At 37.8% G+C, this 18631-nt stretch overlaps 8 protein-coding genes across 8 annotated transcripts; 5 read left to right on the top strand and 3 right to left on the bottom strand.

The window, feature by feature from the left end:
• Positions 1-1080: 1080 nt before the first annotated feature.
• On the top strand, positions 1081-2788 carry BATDEDRAFT_25121 (uncharacterized protein; the record flags this gene model as incomplete). Its single annotated transcript, XM_006678963.1, has 5 exons — positions 1081-1188; positions 1281-1351; positions 1449-1684; positions 1744-2577; positions 2670-2788. 5 exons carry the CDS (start codon positions 1081-1083, stop codon positions 2786-2788), a joined length of 1368 nt encoding a protein of 455 aa, XP_006679026.1.
• A 352-nt stretch (positions 2789-3140) lies between these two features.
• BATDEDRAFT_25120 (uncharacterized protein) lies at positions 3141-3870 on the bottom strand (the record flags this gene model as incomplete). Its single annotated transcript, XM_006678962.1, has 4 exons — positions 3141-3277; positions 3345-3479; positions 3550-3578; positions 3701-3870. The coding sequence occupies 4 exons, from the start codon at positions 3868-3870 to the stop codon at positions 3141-3143; spliced, it is 471 nt and encodes a 156-aa protein (XP_006679025.1).
• Positions 3871-4217: 347 nt separating this feature from the next.
• On the bottom strand, positions 4218-4878 carry BATDEDRAFT_25119 (uncharacterized protein; the record flags this gene model as incomplete). The annotated part of the gene is made up of 3 exons (XM_006678961.1): positions 4218-4324; positions 4543-4649; positions 4784-4878. 3 exons carry the CDS (start codon positions 4876-4878, stop codon positions 4218-4220), a joined length of 309 nt encoding a protein of 102 aa, XP_006679024.1.
• A 156-nt stretch (positions 4879-5034) lies between these two features.
• Positions 5035-5744, top strand: BATDEDRAFT_88750 (uncharacterized protein; the record flags this gene model as incomplete). The annotated part of the gene is made up of 3 exons (XM_006679237.1): positions 5035-5387; positions 5452-5537; positions 5617-5744. The coding sequence occupies 3 exons, from the start codon at positions 5035-5037 to the stop codon at positions 5742-5744; spliced, it is 567 nt and encodes a 188-aa protein (XP_006679300.1).
• A 241-nt stretch (positions 5745-5985) lies between these two features.
• BATDEDRAFT_4931 (tRNA (guanine(9)-N(1))-methyltransferase) lies at positions 5986-6940 on the bottom strand (the record flags this gene model as incomplete). Its single annotated transcript, XM_006678764.1, has 3 exons — positions 5986-6089; positions 6232-6634; positions 6713-6940. Coding segments are annotated over 3 exons (735 nt in total), but the record flags the coding sequence as incomplete, so codon positions are not given.
• Positions 6941-9451: 2511 nt separating this feature from the next.
• On the top strand, positions 9452-10313 carry BATDEDRAFT_25116 (uncharacterized protein; the record flags this gene model as incomplete). The annotated part of the gene is given in 2 exon segments (XM_006678960.1): positions 9452-10109; positions 10129-10313. 2 exon segments carry the CDS (start codon positions 9452-9454, stop codon positions 10311-10313), a joined length of 843 nt encoding a protein of 280 aa, XP_006679023.1.
• Positions 10314-17061: 6748 nt separating this feature from the next.
• Positions 17062-17355, top strand: BATDEDRAFT_30076 (uncharacterized protein; the record flags this gene model as incomplete). Its single annotated transcript, XM_006679015.1, has 1 exon — positions 17062-17355. The coding sequence occupies one exon, from the start codon at positions 17062-17064 to the stop codon at positions 17353-17355; it is 294 nt and encodes a 97-aa protein (XP_006679078.1).
• A 242-nt stretch (positions 17356-17597) lies between these two features.
• Positions 17598-18602, top strand: BATDEDRAFT_11607 (uncharacterized protein; the record flags this gene model as incomplete). The annotated part of the gene is made up of 1 exon (XM_006678814.1): positions 17598-18602. One exon carries the CDS (start codon positions 17598-17600, stop codon positions 18600-18602), a length of 1005 nt encoding a protein of 334 aa, XP_006678877.1.
• Between the last annotated feature and the right edge of the window lie 29 nt (positions 18603-18631).

Here is an 18631-nt window from a genome sequence, read left to right as displayed (position 1 = left end):
GGAGTGGAAGAATGTAGATTCTGAGTTGGTTTTAGTTGGATTAGATGACAGTTTTGGTATTGCTGTTCTAGACACAACTGAATTAGAGCGAGGAATATGCGTTTGTAGTTGAATGTGAGAGTCTATTGGAATATCTGACTTGAACATCTGTTGAGCAATGTCATGGAGTTTTACGAGAACACATTCAGCATCAGCAGGATCCAGATATATACAAAGTACGAGGTTAGTCACGACAGTCAAAAGTTCGTGTAGTTGACCGGACAACTCAATGCCATAGCACAGTATTGTTACAATAGAAATACTCGAACCAAAAATATCAATTCAACAAAACGCACCCGTGAAGAATCTTTCAAGCAAGTCCTACGCAGTGGTCGTTGCCTTGCACCTTCCATGTAAGGTTTGCTGTTCGAGTCCATTCAGATGTTCACCAACTCATGATCACGTGTGTATTTTCATTTTCTGGCTTATATTCTTGCCAAGACTCGACTTTAATTCTACTCGTGTGTTTTCTAATTCTGTTGGACACAAATGATCGACCAAAAACTTGGCATTTTGCAAGGACAATTACCTTTGCTTCCTGGATACATATTCAAACTGGACAAAGTATGTATACTCTCTGTTGCATTGCATTCCTTTTATCTGTCTGCAGCTATTCCTTAATTTCCACATATCAACCTTCAATCTGGCTACTACTCTGGCCATCTGACGCGTTGTATTCAAACCTTTTCCATCATTTTTAAAACCTAGTATAGACTTTTGATTCCATGTCCATCTATATGTAAAACTCTATCATGTCAATAGTGTATCAACTTGTACTGATATCTGTTGTATTATTGGAATACTATATATCTGGTCTCAAATTTTGAAAACAACCGTGTTTTTTGAATGCTATTTAAATACGGGAAACTAGGCTCAGTCTAATGAACGTAAATCCCATGCGTTCGATTACTGCAATGGCGTGGCCGTTTTTAAAGGAAATGCTCCTGGAATTGGTAATTCTATGACTTGTAAATACTTGTCAGGATAATCACTCCTGTCAACCCTGCTAAATGGATATACTTTTTTCGGTACTATAATGCAATGTCTCAAGGTGGAAAACGACTAGTTGGCCAAGATGAAAGCAAAATACATACTTCGTTGGATATATATCCCCATAGCGAAAATCAAGGAGAAAATGTTCCAGCCTGGGTTGCGTTTGATCGCAAGGCAAGTTGATTGAATTTGGTTATATTTATCTGCGGTTTGAATTACAAGCCAACTTTTAAATTGTCAATGGCTAGGTTTTGCGATTCTATGCCTATTTCCAGGAAGCAGTGCATGAGCGCAGAGAAGAAAAGTATCGCATTCGTCGGTAGGTGTTTTTTCATTTGAATTTTGTATTGTAAAAGTAAATCTATTTGGCGAGTATATTAACCTATTGGATACATTTACTGGAAATCAACACCTAGAGTAAATATCTATTTTTATCTCGAGGATGATTCTGTGCATGTTAGTGAGCCAAAAACAGTCAATAGCGGTATTCCGCAAGGCACATTAATTCGCCGCCATCGTATTCCAAAACCAAACTCGAAAATTGATCAGCATTACATAGTGTCCGACTTTAATATTGGACATTCAGTTACATTTTACTCGCGCACATTCATGATTGTCGGATGCGATGAATTTACTCGTGAATTTCTTTCGAGTATCCAAATCACGGTGCCTGATAATGGCGAGTTCCCTGCTGATCCTTATGAAACTCAGCGCACGAGCTATTGGGCAGAATGAAAGCCACTCGACCATCCATCCCCAACTTTTCCCTCAAAAAGTTTCTTGAAAACGACCGCCGTGTTCTTCGATTCTACTGTGTCTGGGACGACACTAATTCTGTCTTTGGAGACTTGCGTCATATGGTTGTGCATTATTTTCTTTCAGACGACACGATTGAAATTCGTGAATCTATTCCAGCAAACTCTGGTCGTGAATCCAATGCTCTGTTTCTCCGTCGCTGCAAGCTACCCAAACGTCCTCACATGAAAAAAGTCAATGCCGACTCGGGTGTAGAAAACAGCAATGATTACTTTACCGAACGGGACTTTATGATTGGTGGAGTGTTACATTTATATGGCCGTCCGTTTGTGATTTGTGATTGTGATGAGTTTACCAAATCATTTTATCGAGAAAACTACGGAGTGAGTGAGTTTGATCCTGTAAAGATTGATCTGTATGACGAAGATGCTGGCGTGCTGCCCTTTTTTGATGCTCATACAGCAGCTTTGCGTGCTGAAAACAGCAATGGATCGACTGCAGAGCCAAACGTAACATTAATTGGTAATGAACCGTCACATAAAAAGGATTTTAAAAAGCTCATTCTGTATGATGGTGTTAAGCTGCGATATCTTGCCTGCCTCAAATCAAACAAACAAGTAGATCGCGATCGCAAATTCGTCATTACATACCATTTAGCTGATGACACCATTAGTGTGTTTGAGCCCTGTTCTCGCAATAGCGGCATCATTGGCGGCAAGTTTCTTGAACAACGTCGAATTAAAAAACCTGTCACGTCCAAATTTTACGAATCAAGTGATTTCAGTATTGGTAAGATCAATTATACATGCACTGTAACGCTTTGATTGGTAGCTGACAATCAGTATCTTAATTGCGTTTTTTATATTCATTAACATGCATAGGTGCGGATCTTATATTTTACAATCATCATTTTGTTGTCATTGGAGCAGATGATTATGCCATCAAGTTTATGGACGTCAATCCAGAGCTGTTTCCAGCCCACAAGGCGAAACTCACGTAATATGCCTATATGTGCTTGTAGTTTGTGGCATTTTCTTTCAAACTTTTTTGTATAATCTACTTTAAAAGTGATCATGATCAGCTTACAAACACAAGCACCTTTTAATAAACCTCAAGATAGTACATCTTACAAATTAAAGAAATGCAAACCATGTATTTGAAATGGTTTTAAATGTTTTCTTACTAAAAGTATAAAATAAAATGTGGGTTAAAAAACATGGCTATAACTAGATATGCATGGTTTATTTGTACGCAACCATACTTGGTGTATGCCAACACGGAAAAATATATTTATATAGTAGACATTTTGGAGTACGAAATAAAATTATATATGCAATACAGCCCATGAGTGATCAGGTAGATCCACTAGGCTCATTTGCTTTAAGCTCGGACGCCTTGAATCCACATGCAGTACACATCTTTTTAATATTTGCATGATCCTTGATGCATTCACGCTGTGCCTTGATGTACTGCATTGGTAAATGAATATCTACAACAGACTCAGTAAACTAGACATGTCTATACCAAGTCTTGAATAGTTGAAATTGGATACTTACGACTAGCATCGCAGTAGGGTGGATCTGTAGTATATTTGCATGCGCATATAGAGTATATTTGTTGTGGTTTTCCATCCTTTTTTGTTCCTGGAGCGATCCATTTTAGCGGTTTGAATCCAGTACCGATATGCGTATCTGGTAGAAGTCACAAATCACAAGATGGATTAGATTGATTGACATGACATTTAAGCAAGAGTCAACTTACTATCACACCATGGTTGTGTCTTGCTCAATCTAATTCGTCAGTATGTTGAATTGAAAAGCGTATATTAACTTGCATTTGTCAGTAGGCGAGAAATAGGTCTAGTTGGGTTTCAACATTGACACCATTGAGAATCATGGTTCAACTCACTCACCCACAAGTACACCATTGGTAAACGGATCCAACTTTAATGTTTTTGATATTTACTGGCGAGTACTTTAAATATATCAGCAAATAGAGCGAAACAATACAGACATTGCTACAACAAAACATAAACCATGCCATGTAAAGATTGACAAGTATTGGCTTACTGTCGGTACGCATGGTTTTAAACATGACCGGGAACATGTGGTTTTAAAACCACAGGATTCAATGTCTTCAGAAGACTGTCCTGCACATAATGACTGGTTGCTACTATCATCCATCCTGCAGAGATTGCTGGAATGAATTCGATCCTATTGAAAATGGCTGGCAACAGGGCCGGTCACAACTGTGATTTCAAGCCCAATTGATTACAAATGGAAATAACCAATCGGCGACTTTTATAGATGAAATAGGATCCAACACTGACACACTGTCTATGATGTGATTTACCAATACATTTACAATCAAAAATATATTGATAGATCCGAGAAAAGTGCAAATCTGCATGTTTATTTTAACTGGTCGAGCTATAACTCGGAAGAGCTTGGTTTTGTCTCTGCAAGCAGCTTAAACTGAGTTTCAACTTGAGCAGCAGTAAGGTTTTCGAGTGAGATGATACGCTCGGCACCAAAAGCTATTATGGCAAGTTCAAGGCGAGTAGTTGACATTCAAACGAGTGTAAGTAAAAATAAAAGTGAATAGGATTGTTTTGTAGGAGAAACGCAGCGTAGAATGACAATACTAAAAGACTTTCCAATCAACCAGCTGGTTGATGTGGTAGACTTTAATCAGTCACATTCCAATAAATAAACCAGATTGAATTGCAAAATGGTAGTCAAGTTCAGGACTAACCATATCTGGCAATGGCACGAGCTTCAGTGCCTGGAGCCTCTCTAATCAAAACAGGCAAATGAGGATTGGCGGCTTTGATTGATTTGTAGTTGCTGAGAATAAAGTCACTAGTGATTAAAAACGGCAGTTTAGTATTGATATGCATTGCAGTTGGATAAGCCAACCACTAGAACGCTATCCAAAAGATGGACTAGTAGTGCTGCAAGCTTCACTATAGTAATAAAAATGTATGTGTTTATACCGAATTCCATTGCTTCCAGGTGCAGAAGTTTGAGCAGGAGATAACTGAATGCGAAGCTCTTTGATGTTCTTGGATAACAGTGACTTCCAGGACATGTTGTAACCACTTGAAATGTAAAATGTCAAGTTTTGATTTTGTAATTTATTCAGCTGGAAACAGCAATCTTGCATTGGCCATCTGTTGCTCGAATAACTAGTTTGGTCATGTCCAGGATTGTTGGAGTGGGTGTTGATGTACTGCACATAAACCGAATGGCTGGAATGCTACAAAGACGAGCTCCCATGCGTCTTGCCAGACACATTCTGCATCCATCTGAGCAAGTTTTATTTCTAAATGAGTTTCAAAAGCCCATCGCCAATCACTCTCTGGATCTATACTCTCCTCTGCCCGCTCATCCAAATCGACTGTTTCCTCTTGTAGATGATGTAGAAAAGATTAACAAGTCCATACTATACTCGACCCACAAGGCAATTAGTGGCATGCAAACATTGGCTGAACTCGATGGCTCTTGTAATTCTGGACCTCAATCTGAGCCTAACAGCGAGAATTGGACTGACGATCTTCCAGAGTGGGAGAAGCAAGTTATCCGCTATTTGGGAATTAGGTATTAGCTACACTTTTTGCCATCTAAACGGCGTATCTGATGTTTTAATTCATATTCAATGTAGATTCGCAATTAAAGAAGCTGCGTTCAAGGCCATGTATCCAAAAACTCGTTTGACCTGGCATCAAGCAATGATTATCAAGGATCGTGGTATGCATTGTGCTATACTAGACTTTTATATCATTGTGGTACTTGGCCTAATGTGTTTTTGAAAATACAATGATTATAGGCAAGCCAATGCTACATCTTTCAGATCTGCCCAACATCCAGCCTCACGTTTCTGTTACACATGATGCTGATATCATTGCTGCTGTCGCGGTGATGGAACAGATAGCTTCCAGAGACAAGAGTGTGTAGTCTCCATGCAGCACTTTATCTTTTGATTGTATCATATAGATTAGCAGATATCTAGTATAGCGGATGCTTTTGGTATTGTAAATTTACCCAAAACAATAGTTTATTCAGACAAGTCATTGGGCTCGATCGATTTTGAACTATCATCGTTTTGGCTATTGCTTTTTACATTTAAACACTCTTGGTTATCTTTGTCAGAACCATGCTCCTCGCTTTCGTCTCCATTGCTACCATTCTCGTCAATGGATTCGGATGCCTTTGACTTTGCGCCTTTGCGCACGGGCAGTACCTTTAAAAATGCATCTTCCCAATTTCCAGAATTGGCATAGTTTACTAAAATCTCGACCACTAGAAATCAGTTTGTAATTGTGATCCATAACATCAGCTGTCAGTAAAAACTATTTAATTCCTCCTGGCTGATTTATATCTATTGCCTTTGATTCCCGCAATACAGAATATCAGTCTTGGATATATAATGCTACAATCTTACCATGGTTGATGGTCAATACCTTGCGACTTGGCATATCAACATAACTTGAAAGTGGCAATTTTGCATGCGACACGCCAGTTTTTAAAGCATCATTGAAGCATAGACTCTTGTGTCGATTACGATCAACAATTCCACCAACAATATATACTTTGGTTGGATCTAATTCCTGCAAGGTATTGGGAGAATCCGCAGTAAGATACACACAATTGGTGGGTTCGTATACCTCTGAATAATGGCCACTATGGAATTCAAAATTTCGCCAGTTTGAGTACGTTGGTGTACGTTCTGCCATAAGTTTTTGAAGTAGGGGTGTAAATGATGTTGCAGAGAGATCCAGTCGTTTAGGCTGCTTTCGATTGACCGAGTAGCAAAATCCGAGCTGAACAATCGTGCTTTTTATCTCCTGTTAATATTCAAATGATTGTCAAAAGTCAATCGAGTATATTCAAAAACATTAGAGTAGATCAAAAATCTATCAGACCTGATCAGTCATGTATTTTTCAAAGTTGCAGTCAATAGCAATACGAATGCCACTATTTTCCTGGTCAATCTTGTTTTTTTTGCGAGATGGGTTGGCTGAAAGACCTTCTGCAAGTCGTTTCTGTCGCATTGCCTCTCTCTCTTGTTTGAATTTGGCCTTTCGATCTGCTTTACCTTCTATCCACCGTTTTTCTTTCAATAATCTTTTGCGGGCATTCTTGGAGAGACCTGAAAAAATTGTCTGATCTGTTGATGCATCTTGTTTTACTTCTGCAATGGGCACAGTGATGACTTGAGTAGCTTCTAATATAATGGTTGTTGGAAGGGGTGCTTTTTGGGAAAGCTCACAAATATCAGTTGATTCGGTTTGTGATTCCATGTCGATACCTTTTGCAATGCAACTGTTTTTGTAGAGTTCCCAATATATGGAAAATAGTTGATAATTAAGCCGACTTGAATATGGGAAAGATGTCAGTGTTGAATTTGATGAAAAAGAAGGTTGGGTTAAAAACTTTTTTATAATGTATAGGCATAATCCAACTAGTAACCGAGTATACAAAAAATAGTGATTTTATAAAGCTACAGTTTATATTAAAGTCGCTTGAATCTGCACAACTCCAAATCTACAATTTCGATAATATTTAAACTAGCGGGGTGAGATGATATGTATAAAAAGGAAATATTTGGTGTTGCTTACACTGTTGACCAATCAAGCCATGTTTACTTGCCGTTTAAAATCTAGCATTGGAGTGCATTTACTTGAAGCGTTGATTTCTAAATAAAGAACAATCCATCCTTTATACAATCAGATCATTTAACCAGCAGGATAATGCTGCCAATGTTTACAGTTTTGATGTTCCATTTCACCACCATATTCACGTAAAATGGAACATCAAGAGTATAATAAACAGCCAGTCACGTTTGGTTGATGCTGGTTTACTGGACAACATTGTGCTCTTTGAACTTTTAAAAGTTTGTTTTGTACTGATTCCTGTACAAAAACCGAGCGAATCTTTAATGCAGGATCTAAACAACAGTTCAAAACTATAGTTTGATCGTGTGCGTCATATGATGGTCGATGTGCTTGTAAACTGATCAAGGAAGTTGTGAATGTTGTAATATTCCGACTTTCTAAATAGCGATATCTAACATCCCATTCAACAAAACAACTGTCTGATCAGATATGGTTTGCCAACCGTTCAACAAATATTGCGTGGACTGAAATTACACTGCTCCATACTGACCACTTTTGATCCATACAGAAAATGACTCGAGTGTAATAAAGAATGGTCGTGCGTCCAACAATCCCAGACACCAAAGAACTGAGTGTTTAAAATCAGTATCCAGTAGAAAGGTACAACAATTAGTTAATTGTTGTCTATTTTTAAGCAATGAATGTAAAATGAATACAGCTGTAGTTTTCAAGCTGGCGTATGATATTTGAGCTGGCAAGCAGTTGTGGTCTATCAAGACTTGTAAAAAGTATTTACCAATAAATACTAAAAATGCGCTAGCCCGGAATTGAACCGGGGGCTCATCGATGGCAACGATGAATTTTACCACTAAACCACTAGCGCTTGTTGTTAATTGTTGCGAGAAATTTTACATATTCTTTAAGACCAATGTGACAAAGTAATGTGTCTAGTTTTATTTGTAAATGTTGATACGATAGTGTTAGGTCGAGGGAAAAGTAGTTTATTTATAGGAAGAGATTAGGACACGGTAATAAGGGACATTGTTATTGGTTATTAGTTGTGACTTTCAGGGAGGGGGCACAAAAGGGTTGAGTGATAGGATGTGGTTTTAACACTTTTAGAGTTTAATAATTCTATTACTATGATCTAATCTTGTCATTTTGTTTTACAGTTTACAGTTATAGTGGCGTAAATGGATTACTAAATAACAGTGTCATGTACTAGTTGACAATACAGTGTTATTGTTGATGGTGATTGACATGCATGGTTGTTGTTGAACTAGATCGTGATCGTATTTGTGATTCAGAATACAACAAATGAGTGGATAGAGTTGTATTGACAATATTGACAGTCAAACACAATACATGAATGTGGGTTCAAACTTGGTGATCGTACAATGTATGATTACTAAGAGTGTACAAAGTGTAAATTCAACATTATAATCTGATTATGTGTCATATGATGGTTGTTGTATATTGAACACGCAATACAGTCAATGTGTAGTAACAATCAACCGAATATGTAACCATTGTGTATTGCAATGCAAAATACAGTTATTGTGGTTGCAACATGAACTGCATTGTATTGATTCAATTGATTGATTGATCACTGGACAATGTGTAGCGATGACTGATAGTGTCGAGTTGAATGCAGAGCATCATTAAACCACAACACATATCGATGATCATCCAACAACTGAGCTGACATTCAGTTGTTAGATGGTCTTGTTTAAACATGCATTTATTCATATTTTGACACACTAACCCTTTTCTACCCTAAAAAGGGTTGGATACACAATCAACCATACTTGGATGGATAGTCAAGCAGCGGTTCAATCAATATTGCGGTTGTTATATAAAGGGATATCCCTTCAAAGGTTGACACTGATGACAAATCACCATTAACCCTGACAACACAAACCCCTTAGGACGGCCATCCAATATGCTTTTAATCTGATCCATTCAATAATGGATATAAATACGATCAAAAATTGACCCATCAAATAACAATCATTACAACTTGCTCAACCAAACCAAACCAACACAATGAAATTCGCAGTCACAGTATTGGCATCAATCCTATTTGCTTGCTCGGTTACTACAGCCATCCCAGTCAATCCCAGCGCAACTACAAGTGCTGAAGCTAGTACTTTAGTCGTTATTCCCAGTTCAAAAACTACACTTTCAGTTGATTTTAGTAAACCTTCAAAAGAGGATATAGCTTTGATCAAAGAGTACGTATTGGTGAAGAAAGATCGTGATGATGCGGAGGAAATGCATGAATCGATACAACTTGAAAGACTTGCTCAACAAGAATTGGTAAAACGGCTGGAAGAAGAGCTTTCGAGGTTGCTAGGTAGATCTCAGAGTAGCAAGAATCCTCTAAAGTATGGCGAAAAGCGCAAGAAACTTGAACAGAAGCTTAAACAAGAACGAGAAAATCTTGATGAACTTACTGGGAAGCTGTGGAATTCCGATTATAGCATTTTAAATCGGAGATTGGGTGGAATCAAAATAAAACTTGTAAAGAACTTGACTGGAAAAATTCTGTATCGACCAACCAGCCATTACTTGAGATTTTTGGAATCAGAACCCAAGTTTATGGAGCTCATCAGCACATTTGGCAATTCCACACCAAGCCAACAGCCAGAATCCGAGCAAGCCTCTACTAGTGGAACCCAGAATCAATTACAACATCATAAAAGTCCGTCCCCGTCATCAAGCGAAACGTCTACAGTTTCAGTCCAACCCACTCAAACATCATCCAGTACATAAAGAGCTTTCAAATTCTCTCGTTCACAAAAAGCTTATTCCAGAATTAGAAATAACCTCGGATCATTCAGGAATCAACTCAAACATGACGATCCATCCAATTGATTCGACTGATTTGAATGCTAATCTAGATTGATTTCAACCGAGTCTATTGTATTTTTGTTTGAATAAAATAAAATACAATTGCCATTTGATATTGTATCTGATCATTGTACACCGACACTTGTATGTTTCAATACAGTACAATACATTATATATTGCATAGTTGTACACATTGATGATGCTGACATGCATGTGTGTATTCATGTAACCAGACATGACAAGGACTGCTACCATTCAAGATGACACGTTGGTTTATTATAGACAACTACGTTGATGAGTTGAATGATGACTCAATCAGGATCATCAAGCGCACAGTACAACTGTCGAGCAGCTTTAAAGTAAGCGAGTGAATCGAGTGTACAGCCAATACGATCAACGTGGTTGGAAAATACTGGTTCTGAACGGTAATTGAAAACGTATCAATAGACGAGTGACTATAATAGTAGGCAAATCATGTCAGACTGATAAATGTCCACAAGTCAAAAATAGCCAAATTGAGTTTAAGATGGAGTGGATCTACTTGAGCAAGATTGATTCAATTGATTTGATGACTGGTTTCGTTCCAGGTGAGTTTTTGGTTGGGACGGTTTGCTTTCTTGTATTTAGTATTGTCATTGTTAGGATTGGTTTGATGGATGCAAGTTGGATGGTTATTCATTGAGTGCTGATGGTCTGATTGTACAGTCTAGTTTCAAAATGACTGGTTAGCCAAAATCACTCGTGTTTTATTTTATGCCAGGAGTACGCATTTTATGTTACATTGTGTTCATCAACAACACGATAAATGTGGAATCAGTTGTAATGTTCAAGAGGCTTACTGTCTTGAGTGATTCGCTTCACTTTGTATAGTTTTGTCATTCAAACGGTCAGTCAGTAATCAGTCTGCAGTATTTATGGGTTGCAGCTCTGGGTTATATTTTGCTGGAGCATGTTTAATATGGAAACATTGCTAGTTTGATTGAATGGTCAATTGTATATTACTGATCACTTTGTTGGTGACCAGTATCACATGTGGTCAATACCAATATGTTGCACAACTGTGATTCAAACAGGTCGACGCATGCCACATTGTAGCAATGCAATCAAATTGGTACAACACATGCCAACATACATGTAGTGTATTGTAGTGTAGTAGTGATGATTCAACCAACGACATGCGTGGTTGTAATATTATACGTGAAACCACACGATCATGTCCATGTGTATGGTTATGGGGACATACAGCATTACAATGATGGGTCAGCAACAATGTGATGGAACTGGATGCGTAATATCAAAACCATGCTCAGAATACGTGATATAACAACAACTTGCAGTTGTATCCATGTAAATGGACCACCAAATAACAGTGTTGATGTGTGATAAACAGTTGCATTACTGGCATGTGTCATGATTGTTGTTGAACTAGATCGCAATCGTATTCGTGATTCAGAATACAACACATGTGTACAGAGTTGTATTGACAGCATCGACAGTCAAACACAATACATGAATGTGGGTTCAAACTTGGTGATCGTATAATGTATGATTACTAAGAGTGCACAAAGTGTAGATTCAACATTATAATCTGATTGTGTGTCATATGATGGTTGTTGTATATCAAACAAGTAATGCAGTCAATGTGTACTAGTCACTGCACAATGAATATCAAAGTGATTCATTTTACATGAATACGGTTGTGAAGCAAAGCGTTTGCGGTTAAACAACACACTCAAAGGGTGCTTTTCAATATACCTGATAAAAGGGTCGTAAAAGCATAATCAAATTTACATGATCATCAAATTGATCAATATGATATTATGGATAGGGAGTAACATACTATCTAGTTTGATAATAAACCACTACAGGCAATCAAATAACCCTGTATATTGGTTAACCTAAAAGGGTTAGGGTTGGTTTGCTAAAGCATATAAATACAATCGAGTGCCTTCATTCCTATAATCGACACCAGTCTCGACACTCTACTTTTGTATTAATAGTTTAAACCCATTGACCAATCTGATGAAATTGGTTGATATTTTATTCTTACTGATGCGGCAGCAACCGTTAATGCAATACTGGTACCGGCTGATAACGATGGTTTACCTCACGCATCAAGCACTTCCAGTCAAGTGTCCGGCCCAACCGATAAACCCGATCCAGGCACTTCCAATGAATACCAGGAAGAACCAATGGATTTAAGCCTTCCCGGCCGAATCCGACAACGGCCAATGGATCAACCCAATTCAAATATTCCTAGTCAAACCCATCGACCGACTGTGATTGCAGCTGGTTCAAGTACTTCTAAACGAGGTCAAAAACGGCCAATTGATGTAATTGATTTAATCACTTTCGACCAAGACCAACAACCAGTGGATGTAGCTGGTCCGAGCACTCCCAAACAAAGTCAGCAACAATCAGTGAGCAAAGGCAAGTCAAGCAATACTGTTCTAAATCAAGTGGCTGGATTAAAAGAAAGATATCAAAAAACCTTTCATCGTATAAACCAAAAACTTGTAGAGTCTAAAGAAATACGAAAGAAAAAACAGCAAGAATATCGTGAATGTTCAGCCCTTAGATTCGAACATGAGTTAGCGTTAGTAATGGGCAAAGATATATCTGGATCAAAATATAGCCCAGAAGATGAAGTTAAATTGAAATACGAGTATGAACAGGCAATTAGAAGGGTAGTCACTATCAAACAAGATTTGAAAAGGTTTATGAAAAGGCATGGTTTGAAATTTGAAGAGCTGAAGTTGGATTGATAGTTTGTCGATGAATTTGATTTTGAATAAATTTAAACTTTCTGATGTGTTGGTATTTGTCGAGTATTGTAAATGGATCAACAACCATGCAACTGACAAGTGATTGCAAGTTTGACTGATAGTTACAATCAACACTGATTGTTATCAGGTCATCGATGTATATGGAACAAACCGTGTCAATATATCAATCAACAATCCAGTAACTGTTGATGTAATACCAAACATACAGTATGCAATCAATAATACGGTTATTGGCTCATTCACAATACTCGATAAACACCAACATATCAGAAAGTTTAAATTTATTCAAAATCAAATTCATCAACACATCATCAATCCGAATCTGATTCTGGTTCTTCAAATTTCAAACCATGCTTTTTCATAAATCTTTTCAATTGTTGTCTGATAATGGATACCCTCCTAACTGCACTTTTACGCTCTTGTTTCAATCGGACTTCAACTTCTGGGTCATACTTTGATTCAGATATATCTTCTCCGCTTGCTAACGCTATCCTATGCCTGAGTCTGAGGATTGCATATTCACGACATTCTTTGAGTTTTTTGTTTCGTATTTCTTTAGACAATTTAAGCCTTTGGTTTATACGACTAAAGGTTTTCTGATACCTTTCACATAATCTAGCCACTTGATTTGGAACAGTATTGGTAGATTCGTTCTCGCTCATTGGCTGTTGGCCTTGTCTGGAAGTACTTTGATTGGGCTGATCAATTGGCTGTTGGTCTTGATTGGAAGTGCTTAAACTGATCTCGTTCATTAGAAACCTCCAATATTCATCAGAAGTGTTTGGAATGGGTTGGTCCATTGGTTGTTGCTGGTTTTGGCTTGAAATACTTGAACTGGGCTCATCAATTGGGTCTTGCCAATCTTGACTGACAATGCTTGAATTAATTATATCCATTATTTCTTGCCAGTCTTCTTCGGGAATCTCTGGATCGGGTTCATTAGTTGGGCCAGACACTTGACTGGAAGTGCTTGATGCGTGAGGTAAACCATCGTTATCAGCCGGTACCAGTATTGCATTGGCAGTTGCTGCCGCAGTCAGTACGAATAAAATATCAACCAATTTCATCAGATTGGTCAACGAGTTTAAACTATTAATACAAAAGTAGAGTGTCGAGACTGGTGTCGATTAAAAGACTGAACATACTCGATTGTATTTATATGCTTTAGCAAACCAACCCTTTTAGGTTAACCAACGACACGGGGTTATTCGATTGCTTGTAGTGGTTTATTATAAAATTAGATAGTATGTTACTCCCTAATCATAATATCATATTGATCAATTTGATGATCGTGTCGATTAAATTATGCTTTTACGACCCTTTTATCAGGTATTTTGAAAAGCACCCTTTGAGTGTGTTGTTTAACCGCAAACGCTTTGCTTTACAACCGTATTCATGTAAAATGGATCACTTTGATATTCATTGTGCAGTGACTAGTACACATTGACTGCATTACTTGTTTGATATACAACAACCATCATATGACACACAGTCAAACTATAATGTTGAATCTACACTTTGTGCACTCTTAGTAATCATACATTGTACGATCACCAAGTTTGAACCCACATTCATGTATTGTGTTTGACTGTCAATGTTGTCAATACAACTCTATAGACTCATTTGTTGTGTTCATCATCATCCAACCCAATCTCACCATTTCAATCAATCTTGGTCAATGTTGATGGTTTACACGCTAATTCATTATCCAATCTTGTTTGACATTATTATTGGCTTTAATCATATTTGGTTTGTACAACTGCCATGAGTTGTACTACCATTATCATTGTGTATCTGACCACCAAATATTCCAATACATCAATAATACCACAGTGTAAACAGTAATACAGTTGATCAGTCTTGTGGCAAGACTTTTTATTCAAGTTTGTATTTGGAAATACTCGATGGTTTAATCACAACACACTGTTTGTAATGCGATTGTCATTGATCTCATCTCATTCCAGTCCAGTCCATCTGATTTATGATGATGTTTAGTAATCCATTACCATGTATTGTAGTAAACTAGTTTGTTTATTAAACCAAATCTACAACGATCACATTCAGAATATTAATTTACAGTATTTCTAAATGCATGTTTGATAACAATCCAATTTTGTTACAAAAAACTGATCAAAACAATACTAAAATGGAACAACTCGTTTGTGTGTTTTACAACAATCCAAACATAAACAATTGTTGGAAATTGTTGAACATTCGCATGAATGAAATTGTCAAATCAAAATTCAACTTGACTAATTTTATCAAACATGAAGTTGGATGATAACATGAAAGAGTTGATTCAACGCCTGGAAGATCTGAAACTGTTAACAACGGATGATCAACTATACAAGGCTGATGAAATATGGGACAGACTGCTTCCATTGCTACAGGAGTTGAAAGAACATGGCTACAGTAAGTTTAATAGCCATTGTATTATTGATGAATTCAAACCATTGCTGACTTTGTGTTGGTTTGAAGTGACAGGATCTACAGATGTAGTGCAACACTTATGGAGTATTGGACTGGAAGATATCACAGCCGAGTATTTGGAGTATAATCAACCCAGTTTACAGGTATTCATATATTGTAACAATAATGGATTGTTGATCATGACTAAACTAATCAACATGTGTTGCGTAGATCAAAGTAATGGAATTTACTACAGTGTTTTTGAGAATGGTATACAGTGATGATCGGCTCAAAGTATCACATCGATTAAACAGCCAACTTGCACAACTCATGCAATCATCAAACCGTCAAGTCAAAATAATGGCAAGTCATGATTAATATTGATCAAATGATTGACATTCAACTCATCTGGTGTCAATATGCATATAGGCGATAAAAGCATGTACAGAGGTATACAAATATAAACGCTGGAGTCAAGAGGATCAATTTGACATCAAGCCAATGGTTGAGATTATTGTTCACGAGTCTGATCAAGAAGTGCTCAGATTGGCAATTGACCTGTTCTTGCAAGTTTGTCATGATATTGACGATGAAAATGTATGTTTGCAATGATACAATATTGGATCAGTTTGGACAGTGTCATGTCATGTTGATCTGATTGTATACTTGACATTGAACAATATCATTAGTTTGGCATCGTGGTATCAAGACTCGTTTCACGACTGGAATCATCTGATAGTTCAGTTGCTGTTGGTTTTATTAGAAATTTCCAAACCATGTATTGTAATATTCATCGTCATGACCGAGTAAAAGCAGTGGAGTGTGGTATCATTTCAGCACTAGTCAATATTCTCAGGTATGTGGTGTTATACATGAATGTGTGTCCAGTCATCACAATTAGTAGATTTGACATGGTTGGATTGACATGACATGAATACAGGAGGGTCGATCAAGCAGTGATTTATGAAAGTACCGGTGCTATTCAGATTTTTTGCAACCGCGCAGATTGTGAAGTGATTTCAGCCGAGTTGATTAGGCTGAATTTGATTCAAACGCTTAGCGACTTGTGTATCAGATACAACGACAACTTTGAACTAAAAACACGTATAATCGCGATTGCAGGATCAGTTGCATCCAAAATGCGTGACTTTCCTGTATCACTTGTACGATCGCCAATTTTTGAGCAATTGACGATATCAACGTGTAATCCTTATATGGGTGACCCTTTGTACCTGTTTGATTATGTCAACGACATGATTCAGAAATCTACAAGCAAGGACGAGATGATCAAGGTGTTTCAAGATTATGGAATTGTGAAGCAACTCAACGCTATTCTTTCACGTAGAGATGTAGATTTGTATGACTATGATAGTGGTGACACTAGTATTGTAAAACTACTCAAAACACTTGTTGATTTTGCCGACAATCATCCAGACAGTTCAATACGTACCGAGTTGGAACAAGGCGAGATGTTTGAAAATCTAACGGCTATTGTAAAATCGAACAATACCGACTACAGAAACAGAAGGGTTGTCGGCCAGATCATTGAAACGTGTTTCCAGCATCGGGCTTACACTGCTAGTTCAAGTATTCGACCATACACGGACAATGCCGAAATTGATACGAGGTCTGGAATGGCCGGATATGCACATGGAGAGGTACGCACACTTGTCGAGATGCAGTATATCCAGTATATGCAATCTATACTTTGCAAACCCATGTGGTGGATCGATATCACAAACCAGCATATTGTGGAGCAATGGAGGACAGACTCACTCGATCGGAATATATCACCATCAACATTTAATCTTGCATTGGAACAACTTGGGGTTTTTGTCAAGCAGCTTGTTTGTAATGGCAGTGATGGATTGGGCACAATTGTCCCAGGACCTGTTGAACTGACGTATATACTGGACAATGGCATACCTGACAATGTATACACGCGATTGATGACAAATGTATCGGATATTGAACATGGATCAAATCACAACACTGGTCAAATGGTGCACAATCTGATTGATGCATCAATGTACAGTGTTGTATATGGACAAACGATGATTGCACCACTGAGTATACGACTCGAATACACCACAATGGTACCATGCGATATATTGTTATCGACTCGACTTGTTTCAGATGTGTCTATGATTGAAGGCAATCCCGAGTTTATATCATGCAGGTTCCAATGTCTTCCGAGTGAATTCCGTGTCGAACAGGATGGCAGTGTGACCATCAACTCATACATCAACAATCTGAATCCGATATGGCATCGAGACATGTACAAATGCATTGCCAAAATATTCAAATATTTTGTCCCAATGTTTGAAAGTCTGTTCAGGACGATGGATCCAATGTTCAAGTATATTGATATTCGCAATTGCACAAAGGGATATGAACCATCAAGGCATTCAGACTATGGTGGTATGGAATCAGACACTCAAGTCATTCGTCCCGTGTATGTACCAACACTTCCGGAACACTTTGAACCCAAATATGAATCAGCAAAGCCAGTGTCACTGCGTGGTCGTAATCTACAAGTCATTGTCAAACTCACCAACATTCAACTGACACCATCCAAACCTAAATACGACAAGGGAAACTGGCACATTGAAGGTCCAATTAACGAATCGATTGCTGCAATTGGACTGTATTACTACGACGTGGAAAATATCACCACACCCAAACTCGATTACCGCGCGGCTGTTGATTTTTATTATCAAAGAGCATCTGATATGTATTGGAAAGATGTGTATGACATTGATCAAGAATCACCACAGAGTCAGTATATAGGATCGCTTGAAGTACCAAATGGTCGATGTGTAGTTTATCCCAATCGATACCAACACAAAGAACAATCATTTGAACTTGCAGATCCAACTCAACCAGGACACTGCAAGATTCTGACATTTTTTGTAGTGAATCCAACCTGTCGGATTGTTTCGACTGCGCATGTGGCTCCACAACAATCACAATGGTACAACTCGAGTCTTGACAAGACACCCATACCGCCTGAACTGTGGAATGATGCCACGCAGTATATTCAAGGTGTTCAATCACCAACTGAAGCCAAACACTATCGAGATGAATTGACAAGTGACCGAATTCAAATCATAAAAGCATACAACGAATACAGATATGAACAAGTGTAAAATCTTAATTTTTACAATAAGTTTGAATT

This window comes from Batrachochytrium dendrobatidis (assembly GCF_000203795.2).
Source record: "Batrachochytrium dendrobatidis JAM81 unplaced genomic scaffold BATDEscaffold_6, whole genome shotgun sequence".
Classification (NCBI taxonomy): domain Eukaryota; kingdom Fungi; phylum Chytridiomycota; class Chytridiomycetes; order Rhizophydiales; genus Batrachochytrium; species Batrachochytrium dendrobatidis.
The sequence above is the reverse complement of the archived record's forward strand: the minus strand, read 5'-3'. Positions and strand labels throughout refer to the sequence as shown.